The sequence below is a fragment of the Salvia hispanica genome, chromosome 1 (assembly GCF_029641045.1).
Source record: "Salvia hispanica isolate PSC_SH4W2 chromosome 1, Shi_PSC_v1, whole genome shotgun sequence".
In the NCBI taxonomy this organism is placed as follows: domain Eukaryota; kingdom Viridiplantae; phylum Streptophyta; class Magnoliopsida; order Lamiales; family Lamiaceae; genus Salvia; species Salvia hispanica.
In genome coordinates, this window is record NC_142692.1 from 40,135,006 (window position 1) to 40,147,132 (window position 12,127).

The 12,127-nt window shown below is 37.5% G+C and overlaps 2 protein-coding genes across 14 annotated transcripts; both read right to left on the reverse strand.

Moving 5' to 3' along the window:
- Positions 1-1,720: 1,720 nt before the first annotated feature.
- Positions 1,721-8,523, reverse strand: LOC125220963 (uncharacterized). 13 transcript variants are annotated; one of them, XM_089063134.1, is made up of 8 exons: positions 5,216-6,786; positions 3,439-4,953; positions 2,936-3,037; positions 2,814-2,853; positions 2,545-2,742; positions 2,329-2,441; positions 2,074-2,187; positions 1,721-1,856 (listed from the first exon to the last, which is right to left on the reverse strand). In XM_089063134.1, exons 2-8 carry the CDS (start codon positions 3,440-3,442, stop codon positions 1,783-1,785), a joined length of 645 nt encoding a protein of 214 aa, XP_088919260.1. In that variant the 5' UTR covers positions 3,443-4,953; positions 5,216-6,786; the 3' UTR covers positions 1,721-1,782. The 13 variants fall into 13 exon arrangements, 4 of the variants coding, with proteins under 4 accessions (XP_088919260.1, XP_088919259.1, XP_088919258.1 ...); XM_089063133.1 differs by having other exon boundaries at positions 3,439-3,742; positions 4,838-6,786; XM_089063132.1 differs by having other exon boundaries at positions 3,439-6,786.
- On the reverse strand, positions 5,782-6,318 carry LOC125220696 (putative disease resistance RPP8-like protein 2). The gene has a single exon (XM_048122847.2). The coding sequence runs from the start codon at positions 6,316-6,318 to the stop codon at positions 5,782-5,784; it is 537 nt and encodes a 178-aa protein (XP_047978804.2).
- Positions 8,524-12,127: the final 3,604 nt, after the last annotated feature.

The window sequence follows — 12,127 nt, forward strand, 5'->3', positions numbered from 1 at the left end:
GCTGAAGAGAAGTAGCTTTATCAAGGATGGATTGGTATTGTGGGTTGTTTTCATGAACAATCCATCGTGATTGGTGAGGATCAAGGATTCCTTGAAGAATGGTGATGAGTGGTGATAAGTCGTATTCTAAGCCTTGGTTACTGGTCAGTATGTCGTGTAATGCATGTATTATCTGCAAAACAATTGCTTAAGTGTGCAGGATTAAGGGATCCTACGCAGACGAAAAGAGCGCTAGAAGGGTGCAATACTGACCAGGATGCATGCCAGAAAAAAGGCTCGAGATGGAGAAGAAGGATAGCTGGGATGATCATAAACAAGGGTAGAAAAGTCCAATTGTGAAGGAAGTCTACCCTAAAAGCAAGGGCAAGCCTCCCTATAAAAGAAGCCACTTGGAGAGAGAGAAGAGAGTTCCAAGTTCGAAAAAAGTCCAACCACTACACTTAGTAGAATTCTCTCTAGAGATCAGTCTTTCAGCATTGTCCAGTTTCTCGTTCCTCGCCACAACTATGGTCACTTGATATCCAGAAGTCTACTGGAGAAGTCATCATACCACCGTTCCAGCCAGTTCGTTGTAGTAGTATAGCAGTTTCACCGCCCAGAGTGGCAAAAACAATCGTTACTCGCTTTCTAGTTTATTCTTTACTTGCTTTCTTCGTTGGATCTGTTGCAAACATTTATCTTTGTTGCCTTTTGAAGTACTTGGTGAAGATCCAAACGTTTAAGTTATGAAGTTTCTATTTCGTATGTCTCTTTGGTTTGAATTTGCTTCGTTCTGCCTAGGAAAGTCAGATCTAGTTATCGCCTTTAATTTCTAAGTGTTTGCATGTGTTTTCATTTGAGTAGGCTAGATCTGAAGTTGTTGATCGAAAGTTGTAGTTATGTTTCAGCTTACGTTTTCGTGCATGAGTTTCCTGTTCCGCGTAGATATTACCACCTTGCATGTCAGTCAGTAGAAGTAATCTGCAGTTTCAACTGTTCATCTTAAGTTGAACATTTTAATTAATGGATCTTGAGTTTGAATTTAAATCTGAGTTTAGTTATAGAGTTTGTGTTCATATTGTTTTCTGTTAATACTTGTTGAAGAAGAAAACATCGCAATCTACTTTTGCTGGACCACTTTTACTTTTGGGTTACTTTTTACTTTTGTTTTAACTTTTCAGTTGTACCATTCAGACCTGTCAGAAAGCCACCCATCCACCAGATATACCCTGTTGTCTAAGTTTCCTCATTTAGTAACTGTTTACTTTTCACATGTCTTTGAGATACCTTGTCCCCTATTTTCACGAACACAACCACATGTCTGTTATTTTCACGCCCACTAGTCAGTAGAGTACCATATTTATTTCCCGCCTAGGTAGAATCTCAACCCCAAAAGCGTGGTAGCTAACCAAAACCACCCAGGAACATCACCACAGTTATCCGAACGTGTCCATCCTCCTGGGATTCGACCCTTAACTCAACTATACCAACCAGTAGAAGTGGGTTGAGGAAATTTATTTGATACCAGGTTCCGGTTGTCGTGCCAACCGACTCAGCTAGTTTGGGATTTTCATCCTGATCAGTTGGACGCACTCCCTTGCATTTAACACACCCGACACCGTAAAAACCATCGACTATCAAGTGGTTGAAGATTGTAAGCCATTTTTCAGATATCTTCTTGCTTGGAAAACAAAGGAAGCAAATCTTGTTGAAAAATGCAATCGCACAAAAACAAGATGTGATTGAATCTAAACAACTCAACAACGCATTGATGACCTTGAGGCTTTACTTGAGCAAACAATATTAAATTGTTATTTGCGTATTATGTTGTGTAGTTACCAGTAATATTATCAAGGTGGCTGCACTTAGCCTTGAATCTGTCCAAGATTTGCAATATTTTAGTAAGGGAATCAATAACGATCTGTAAAAGTAATATGCTAGTGCTCTGATATGTTCTTCATTGAGAAACGGTGACCATGAATTCGTTAAGAATATTCATAGAGAAACCATTTTCAGGCTACTTATCTTATCACGATAAGGTAAAGTAAACATTATGGTAATTTTACACTACTTGATATAAGAAACGTAACATACCAACAGCCGCAAGGAGCATCTGAATACGAACTTGGATCCATAGGGTCCAGGTCATCTTCGTCATTGTGTGCACACTTCTTATAGCTTTTCCAGGGCAGGGGTTTCGTATCAGACCTGTATCAGTCCCTCAAAATCATAGCATTTTGACAGCAGATAATATAACGTCAAATTCATAACCGCTCTAACATGCAATTGGATCTACGTCCAAAAATATCACATCAAATTCATACAACAAAATAGAAGGGGAAATATCACCTTTGCTGGGGTGGGGTGGCTTCTTCTCCCAGTTCACTTGATTTCCAACACTATTTGGTTGGTTATGACTCTCAGATGTTGATATGTATTGGCCTTGTGGAAGATTGTGTAGTCTGCAAGCAACAATATTAAACACCCAATATGAAATTTAGTATCACCATAATCAACATTCAACCATCAACATTCAACCGTAAAATAATTTAGAAATTAAAGTACCGAGTGCAGTGATTGCAATAACCCCAAGAATGCACCAGACCCACTCCCCAACCACCACATCCCAAGCACCTAGGAAAAGGGGATGCCTTATCTTCCAAATTTCCGCCCATTGCATTATGGGATACCATCGTCTCATAACGCTGTGGAATCACCTGCTGCTGTGCTCCTGGATGCTCCCACTGTGACACATTGGTCTTCCTGTTATAATAATACTTTTGACCTGAGAATGCAAATAATTGACAACACATTGATCTTTTGGTGATACTTACTGACTTAAGTGAAACAGAGGTATCACTGACTTGCAACTTCCTAAGCAGCAGAGAATACCAGATAACAATATCCAATTTCAAGGACATATAAGAAGAAATCAAATTTCTTGATAATAACATACCCGTTGTTTCGTCAAACGCCTCTATACAATCAACGAGAAGAGGTGAGGTTGCAAAGACAGCAGCAGGAGCCTCTTCAATTGGTTTTTCCCACTGGCTTTTCCCTGAACTCGCATGGTGATAAAACACAACACCATATTAAGGGTACCTTAACTTCAATCTATCAACGAATGCAAGAAATATTGATGAGTGATGAATGATAGGATGAGAGGTACAAGCTTAGTTATGTTAAACAGAGGCTGAGTGTGATTCAGAAGCTGGAAGTCGTACGGGTGTCTTCCAAGTGGTGAAACAGAAAGTTGATCCTATATTTTCTCTCATGAAAAACAATGCTCCATAAAAGAATCACCATTGCTTTTGCGAATGCCTAAATGGACCTACTTTTATTAGGAGACAGCTAGACACATAATTTCAGCTGTTCCAACGTTGAATCCACAAAGATACATTGATCATGTAGGCAGTAATTCAGACAAAAACTATCCCATGGATAAAGAATCATACTCACCCATCCAGGGGGCAAATTTCGAATGAGTTGATTGAGCTTCCAATCTCTAGAGTTCGAAATACCAATCCAATATGAAGATACAATGAAGGAGACACCAGTCCGTGGGCAAGTAAACTCAGATGAGACTCAGACTAACTCGACAAACTCACAACAAACATCAATAACATATAGTGATCGTCGTTTAGATGCAAAACTTAATCGAAACAAGCCAGGAGAGATCAATCTTTATAAGAGACAAACTGATGGCGTTCACCTTCAAGTATGCCGAGTAGAGAGAGAGCATCAAGGAAGAAACCAACAAGCTCTGAAAGGTGAGTAGAACATAAGCAGGAGAAGCTGACAATGTTTAATTATACAGTAGTAATTGACACCTACTTCCCATCAATTAATGCCTGCAAAATTTGCTTGATCACCGCTAGGGGTGAGCATTTGGTATTTGGTTCGGTTTTTTGCTCAAACTTAACTAAAATCGACAAATCAATTTACTTAAAAATTGAAACCAAGTGGACTGAAAAAGAAAAAATCAAAGTATGAAAATCAGACTAATAACTTGTTTCTATATTCGGTTGCAAAACTACAATCCCAACCCTTTAATTTTACCGGATTATTCAGGCTCTTGATACAAGCCAAAAAATCAACAACAATATTTGGGCTTAATTGACTCACCTTTATTTTAATTATCTAATGTCAAACTAATAATATGAAATAATTTGGAATATAAACAAAAAAAATTGATTTCTCACAATCCTACTCGGGCTGATAGCGAATGTTTTCGGGCTGAATAAATGGATAACAGGGCCCTAAAAATCAAATTGGGTCTGTATTAGATGTATTATTGTTAGGGCCGAGAACCATTTCAGGCTTTTCAAATCTTTTTCCATCGTGAAAAAATTAAGAAAAATGCAACAGCTACAATACAATAGCTGTTTTTAAATATTGGATTATTAACCAAAACTAAACCAAATTTTATGATCATTTAATCTCTCTCAATTGCACCAATAATTATGGCGTAATATTTTCCTATTGCTATAAAAGGTTAGGTAGAAAACAAGAGACCATTCGGAAGAATATAAAATCCTCCAAATAAGAGTGTGTTTTGAAGGAAAAAAATCTCAAAAAACATGTGTATTTTTTTATTTGCCAATAGAGTTTGTGCCATGTACTACATTATTGTTAATATGGTAAATATTCCATAAATTAATAAAATCGATAAAACTAATAATTAATTTCTCGCTCCTAATTATAACTCTACAAACTAAAAAATCCTTATTTAAAACTTCAGCATTCATTTTTATGGAATTAATCTCGGATTTGAAAAGTGTACGCATGAAAATCACAGTGCTGCAAAGTAGTACAACTTAGCATTCAAAATCTCCAAGTTAAAGAAATGGTTAATCACCTTTTGGAAGTGCGATCACGGCTCAGTCATATTTTACGATGCGTCGTTTGAGATGGTTGTTTCCATTTTCAGATTGCTCCTCCACAATCCTTTCTGCTGAGGCCACTACAGATTCCCTGCAATATTGTACCTCGATTAATTGGAGTGTTGGGATTTCTCCAATGTTGCTTGGGATTTCCTTTAGATCACCGCAGTACAATAAACGGAGGTGGCGGAGTCTAGGGAAATGTTCAATCTTCAAATGTAAGTGTACACAACTGCTCTCATCTGGATGAGAGCAGTTTGATCTTATTCTTATTAGTATTTTTTAGTCTGTTTAGTCTAAATAGTCTCATCGGCTATCCAACGCACAATCTTCAAATGTTCAAGATATAGAACCTGCAGGGAGGGGAACTCATCTCCATCTGCCAACTCCCACTCTTCATCACATGTCTCCTCCTCGCTTTTAAATCGGCAGTTAATCATCCTGAGCACTTCCATCTTATGTAGTACACACGAGTCCTCCACGCTCCCAAAATCATTTCACATCTAACCATAACTACTTTTCTAATATTACAAGGAAATATAACTCTGCAACGACGACCGGACCCGTCTGGAGAGGATATACTTCTGATAAACCTGCATCTTAAACTTTCGAGCTTGTGAAGTTGGCTAAGATCTATTGCCGTTGATGGAGTTTTGAGGTATTCCATAACTGACAACTCTTTAATATTTGGAATTCTTTTGAGGAAACCATCCCAAGTTGTTGCCTCCACTTCAGAAAAATCAAATGAAATCTTTTGCAGCTTCTTCATGACACTATAGTTCCATTCCGCATCTTTTAACAACTCAATTCCTCACACCTCGACATTTCTTAACTCTGAGAGCTTCCATAGCTCAACTGGCTCATCAAACTTGGAATTAGGAGCAATCAAGGTTTGCAAATTCCACAATCTTGATATTCCTCACGGTATTCTTGAAAGGAACCAGACACGTAAAAAGCGTAGGTTGACAAGTTCAAATATTTCAGTTGGGAAACTATCGCAATGCATATTCATTAAGTCTAACACCCTTAGCAATCTTGCCGCCGAAAATGCACCAGATGGAAACTCTGCCTTCCAAAAACCAAAGAATATAACTGATCGAGTTAGTGACATTGACTCTGTTGAATCATTAACATCTTCCAATTCGTCTGAGTTGTGTAAACTTAGGCGGCGTGGATTAGAGGTTGTGAACTTGTTGGGACCGTTTAGAAACATGTCTTGAGCAGATTTCCTGATGCATATATCCCTCAACATATCATGCATGCTGTAACTCTTTGGTTTTGAGTTCATCTTGTATTCACTTACCAAAAATAGATTTCTCTCGACTAGAGACCTTAGCCAGTCCTTTGCATCTTCCTCCAAACTTCTTCCCCTATTTGATTTTACAAATCCTTCTGCCACCCACAAACGTACAAGTTTGGAGCCTTTAATCATGTAGTCTTCAGGGAAAGCTCCCATGTATAAGAAGCATGGTTTCAAGTGATTTGACAAGTGGTTATAACTTAAAGACAATATACTATAGCATCACTCATCTGATTCGGAAATTGCTACTATTACATTATTCCCCCAAGCATCTTCTGACCTTTTGATCGTAGATAGCAGCCCTCCAATCACACTTATAGCTAGAGGAAGCCCACCGCAGTCCATGGAGATATTTCGACCAATCTCTTGTAAAACAAGAGGGCACCCCTCTTCTCCAAACACAAGTTGGTGAAGCAGATTCCAACTTTCAGACTCGCTAAGCAACCGCACCTGATGTTGCAGACTCGAAGAGTTAGCATAGTTCGCCACATCAGATTCCCTAGTGGTGATCACAATGCAACTAGCATTGTTGGTATCTGGGAAGTACATCCTCATCTCATCCCAGAATTTGGTGCTCCATATATTATCTAACACAATCAAGTATTTTCTACCGAATAAGCTCTTATATAACATCTTTTAACTTGTCAGAAGGTTGATCACATTCGTTTCCAGTTATGCAACGAAGAAGGCTTGAGAGGATTTGCCGCATATTGTAATCTTGTGAGACAGTTGTCCAAGCACGATATGCAAAGTGATCAACAATTAAAGGATCTTCATAAAGCTTTCGAGCGAGAGTGGTTTTACCTACTCCACCCATACCAACGATGGGGTCGATCTCCAGCTTCTTCTCCAAACGGGTCAGCCGATCCTTGAGCTGCATCAGATCTCCATCAATTCCCACCACGAGCATCTTCTTATCCTCCACGAGCTTCAGTTGTTCCACAGAAGAATCAGGTTCTCGAAGCATCTTCTCATCCTCCATCTCCACGAGCTTCTCCGCTTGCTTTATAAGAGAATCAAGATCTTGTATTACTTGATGCAGATCTGGTTGGGATAAAGTGAATATGACGCAATTAGATCCGGTGAGCATTTGATCAACCATGTAGGACTCAATGATGTCTTCAGCTCGATGTGCTACTTCTCTGATTTGGCTGTCTATTTTAGTGATTGAAGATTTATCATCTCTTCTCTCTAAGCTCTCAAGCATTCTAGTTCGCATATAGGAGCATTGCATTGCTCGGTTCTCGCCTCCCAAAACTCCATCGAGCTGAAGACATCACTAAGACATTAAGACAACTCATAATGTATATTGGAGGCCACCTCAAAGGTCTAGGCATTAAGACAACTCATAATGTATTTGAAGGTTACACCAAATGAAAGGCCAAAGGCCTAGCCTTTTCCAATTTCCCACATGTTCCATGTTTTCCTACATTATCAAGGAGTTGCTGAAGAGAAGTAGCTTTATCAAGGAGGGATTGGAGTTGTGGATTGTTTTCCTCAACAATCCACCGTGTTTGGTCAGGATCAAGGATTCCTTCAAAAATTGTGATGAGTGGTTGAAGATTGTAAGCCATTTTTTTTTCAGATGTCAAAAAACAAAGAAAGTAAAGCTCATCGTCGCAAATCGCAAATGCAGATAGATAAGTTGATCTTCAAATGACATTAGTGACAGCCAGCTCATTATGGACCCTGGGCAAATAATTCTGTCTCCTGTCATTTTTATGAATGCTATTGACTTCAACTTGACTTATACTGCATTCATAATATGCAAGGAATTCTGTTTTCATCCAAATAATCAAAGATACATTAATCTTACGCACCCTAAAATTCACAATAATCAAACTCATATAAATAGATTTGGAATAATTTGATTGTGTTCAATATACATGGCAAACCACTGTATATCATCTGCATCGGAGGGCCCTGGAATTCGAAGTTTGGAGATGAGAGGAAGGCACATGCCGAGCACAGAAGAGCAGAGTATAGTTCTGCTCTTTTGAATTGTCCCTGATCCGAATTCGTATAAGGAAAATTCATAATTAATGGTAACAACGTACCGTGGCAGTGGTATCTGCTGCTCTTGGCTGTACTCCTTTGAGGCCTACAACCCTGTCGAAATGGCTACCCATTTTTATCAGATCTCTTCTTGCTAGAAAAACAGAGGAAGGAAAGCTTGTTGCAAAATGCAATCGCACAAAAACAAGATGATTGATTACCTTGAGGTTTGAGCAAATAATATAAATCTTATTCTGTATTTGATAGTAACATAGTAGTATTGTGTAGTTGGATATAATTTTATTAAGATGGTTGTACTAAGCTTTGAATCTATCGTAGATTTGCATTATTTTAGTAGGGGAATCAATTATGATATGTATAAGAAACATGCTACTGATCTGATGTTCTTCATATTGCTCATATCTCAAAAATATAGATTTTTAATTGTAATATCAACGGCTCTTTCACCACCCTTTTTTTTGTAGTGTGTGATATGCTTATGATGATCACATTTTTCTTTTCGGATTATGCAACTAAGAAGGCTTAAGAAATCAGATTGCTTGATTATGACCTATACATTGATGTATAATTTCAGGTGTACCAACTTTTAATCCACAAAAACTACCCCATGGATAAAGAATCATACTCACCCATCCAGGGGGCTTATTATGGATTGAGTTGATGCTAGTATATAGTATCATATTACTAATACTAACTTTGAAATAATATTTTTAGCACTAACATTGTCTAGTTGCTTGATAGGCTAGTTTTCGTCACTCGGAATTGATCACTATTTGCACTATATGTTGAATATTTGCATGAAAATGATGTTTTTTCACAGGGAATCGATCATTAAGTTCGGAAGCTGCTTAATGAAGGCACGAAGAGGAAAACATCCAAGAAATAGGGCAAAATGACAAGGAATGGAAAAAAGTGAAGGAAGAAGGCAAAGAAGACCCAAACTGCCAAAGCTGTTGGACTGGCCAGTTTGAACCTGACGGGAAAATGACTAAAGCCACTGCCACACACTTATCAAGGATGTATCCCACTTGCTACACACTCCCATATTTGCCCTTGGAGAGTAAAAAAGAAGGGGAATATCTTTTATTGGATATATGTATTAAAAAGACTTGAACTAACCACTAGTCACTCTATCACTTTCTTTAGTTTAGTTTTAGTTTATTTCTCTCTCTAGAAAACTTTTCTCTCTTCCTTAAGAAGAGAGATTTCAAATTCAAGGTTGCCAAGATCATTGTTCATCATGGGTTGAAGTAGTAGTAATTTAGTAGTAGTGTTTATTTTCTCTAGTTGCTTGTTCTTAACTTGTGGAGTTCTTTTGTACATTTGTTAGCCTTAGTTGTTGTTGTTGTTGGAATTGTTTTTAAAGCTTATTTCAAGTAGTAATTTCTCTAAGTGTTTGTGTATTCAGTGTGTTTTAAAGTTTAGTTCTTGTTTATTTTCGGTTTTTAGCTTGTGGACTAGTTCTAGTATTTGCTATGTTCTTGTTTAGTTAAAACTTCTTTCAAGCTTTTAAAATCAGTTTCTCAAGCATTTTCTTAGTTAGTTTATGGTTAAAAAACGTGGAGAAGGAGTTAGAAAAGTCTCAAAAAAACCAGCCATGTGTTGTGTGTTTTCGGCACCTCGTCGGGTGTGATTTTTGTATGATTTTGCATAAGTTTGATGAGCTCGGTTCTTGAGTGTTCTTTCAGCATGTTTATGTGTTATGAAGTTTTCTTTATCTTCTTCAATAAGTCTTTAAGTTTCAGTTTTTAATTTGGAGTTTTCAATGCACGTTTAGGTAGTTTAATTGATGATTTGGTGTTTCTCTTGCTTGGTTAGTTGTGTAGCAGCCATTTAGTCTTTAATTTACTCTTATTTTCGTGCCTCTAGTGTAGAATTATGAACCATGATCAGCTTTTAGGAGTCAAGTGGAAGAACCATTAGTTGTAGGCTTTTATCCATTGGTTTTACATCATGGGTAATAGGGTTTAGGAGACAACAAGTACATGCTTTCTTTTCACTTTTGGCAGCCATTTAACTTTCTTAAACACTGCACTCAACCTCATTTAGTTAAGCTTTTAGGAGTCAATTAGTTTAGTTTGTTGGAATCAAATTAATTTAGTTTGTTGGAATCAAATTAATGATTCACATAAATCATCACATAAATCACACATGTCGAATACGATTGATAAACATAAAGCGGAAGCGTACATGGATTCGGATTCATGATGTTATTGATGATTCTGAAGTATGGAAATTAGTCTTCCAAATGACAACGCTCTCTCACAGATTCTCTGTAATCTGTAGAGTCTTGATATTACGTCTGATCAATAGGAATGAGAATCTATTGACCTATTTATAGAGTTGCACTTGGGGACCATAACCATGTATTTAGGAATAAGTCCCTAACTTTATTATAACTATAATTTCACCCATAACAAAATTAAAGTTATCCAAAGTAGTATCTGCACAATAGTCCTCATACTTTTATAGATAATCGTTTGACCCTATAAATTATATAACCTTAGTAGATCACGTAATCGGGTCAATCAATAAATAGCCATAAATATTATACAATCTTTAGACTATTATGTTGAACCATATTAAAATGTTCCAACAATCTCCCACTTGGGCCAACATAAAAGTCACCAAATGATTGTACATTACTAAAGTTGCGCGCTAACTATTTATATTAATCATCTTTGCCGATCCGGTCTACTAAACATGTTAATATAGAACCAAAGAAGTTTAAGTCACAACACGTATACATGACTAAACTCATCAGTGATCACAAATATCAACACATCTAGCAACACAAATCAAAATATGAGTGTGCAGCATGAAAATTACATGCTATGTGATCTTTTGCATGTCTATTTTCAACTGGTCCTCTGAAACTGTAGTGAGATTAGAAAATACCAAATCATAATTCAAAGTAACTAAAACCAAAGTAATTAAAGTGCACTTAATATAACTGAAATTCAATGTTATTACATAGATGAACATAAACTCCCACTAAACCAAAGTATCACAAGGTCGAATACCCATGTGAAATATATGCTCATGAAAGACCGAAGGCGGTAAACCTTTAGTAAAAGGATCCGCAAGCATGGAAGTCGAACCTAAGTGTTCAATTTGCAATTGTCTACTCTGAATTCTATCCTTAACAGCAAGGAACTTGATGTCAATGTGTTTAGACTTCGACGAGCTCCTGTTGTTGTTGGAGTTCACAGTATAACTTGAGTGGTCTTTCAATACTATCCACAATTTGCAGTCCTTAAATAAAGTTTCGCAACCATACTCCATGTTGTGATGCCTCAAAACAAGCTATGAATTCTGCTTCCATTGTAGAGGTGGCTATCAATGTTTGTTTAACACTTTTCCAAGATATAGCCCCTCCGGCGAGCATAAAGACATAACCTGACGTGGATCTACGACTGTCTTGGCATCCCGCGAAATCCGAATCAGAATACCCAATGATCTCAAGCTGATCCGATTTCCTATAAGTGAGCATATAATCCTTTGTTCTTTGCAGATACCGCAAAACACGTTTAACTGCTTTCCAATGATCCATACCGGGATTACTCAAGTATCTGCCTAGCATGCTTACTATGAACGCAATATCCGGACGCGTGCATACTTGTGCATACATAAGACTTCCCACAGCCGATGCATAGGGAAGTAATTCCATTTCCTTTCTTGCAAGCTCGTTTTCGGGACATTGATTCAAACTGAATTTATCACCTTTAGCCACAGGGGTATCTCCTGGTCTACAATCTTTCATCCCGAATCTTGCCAACACTTTATCGATGTAGCTCTTTTGTGATAATCCAAGTACACCTAGGGAACGATCCCGATGTATTTGGATTCCTAATACAAAAGAAGCATCACCAAGATCTTTCATTTCGTATTTTCTTGAAAGAAATTTCTTGGTGTCACGTAATAAATCTACATCGTTGTAAGCAAGTAA

Excerpts from the sequence above, each read along its gene's own strand:
- LOC125220963 (XM_089063134.1), bottom strand. Across the intron at positions 2,188-2,328 it reads GCCACCCCACCCCAGCAAAG|GTCTGATACGAAACCCCTGC; the intron begins GTGATATTTCCC and ends GGACTGATACAG. Across the intron at positions 1,857-2,073 it reads GATGCTCCTTGCGGCTGTTG|ATTCAAGGCTAAGTGCAGCC; the intron begins GTATGTTACGTT and ends AATCTTGGACAG.
- LOC125220696 (XM_048122847.2), bottom strand. The coding sequence starts at position 6,318 with ATGGGAGCTTTCCCTGAAGACTACATGATTAAAGGCTCCAAACTTGTA.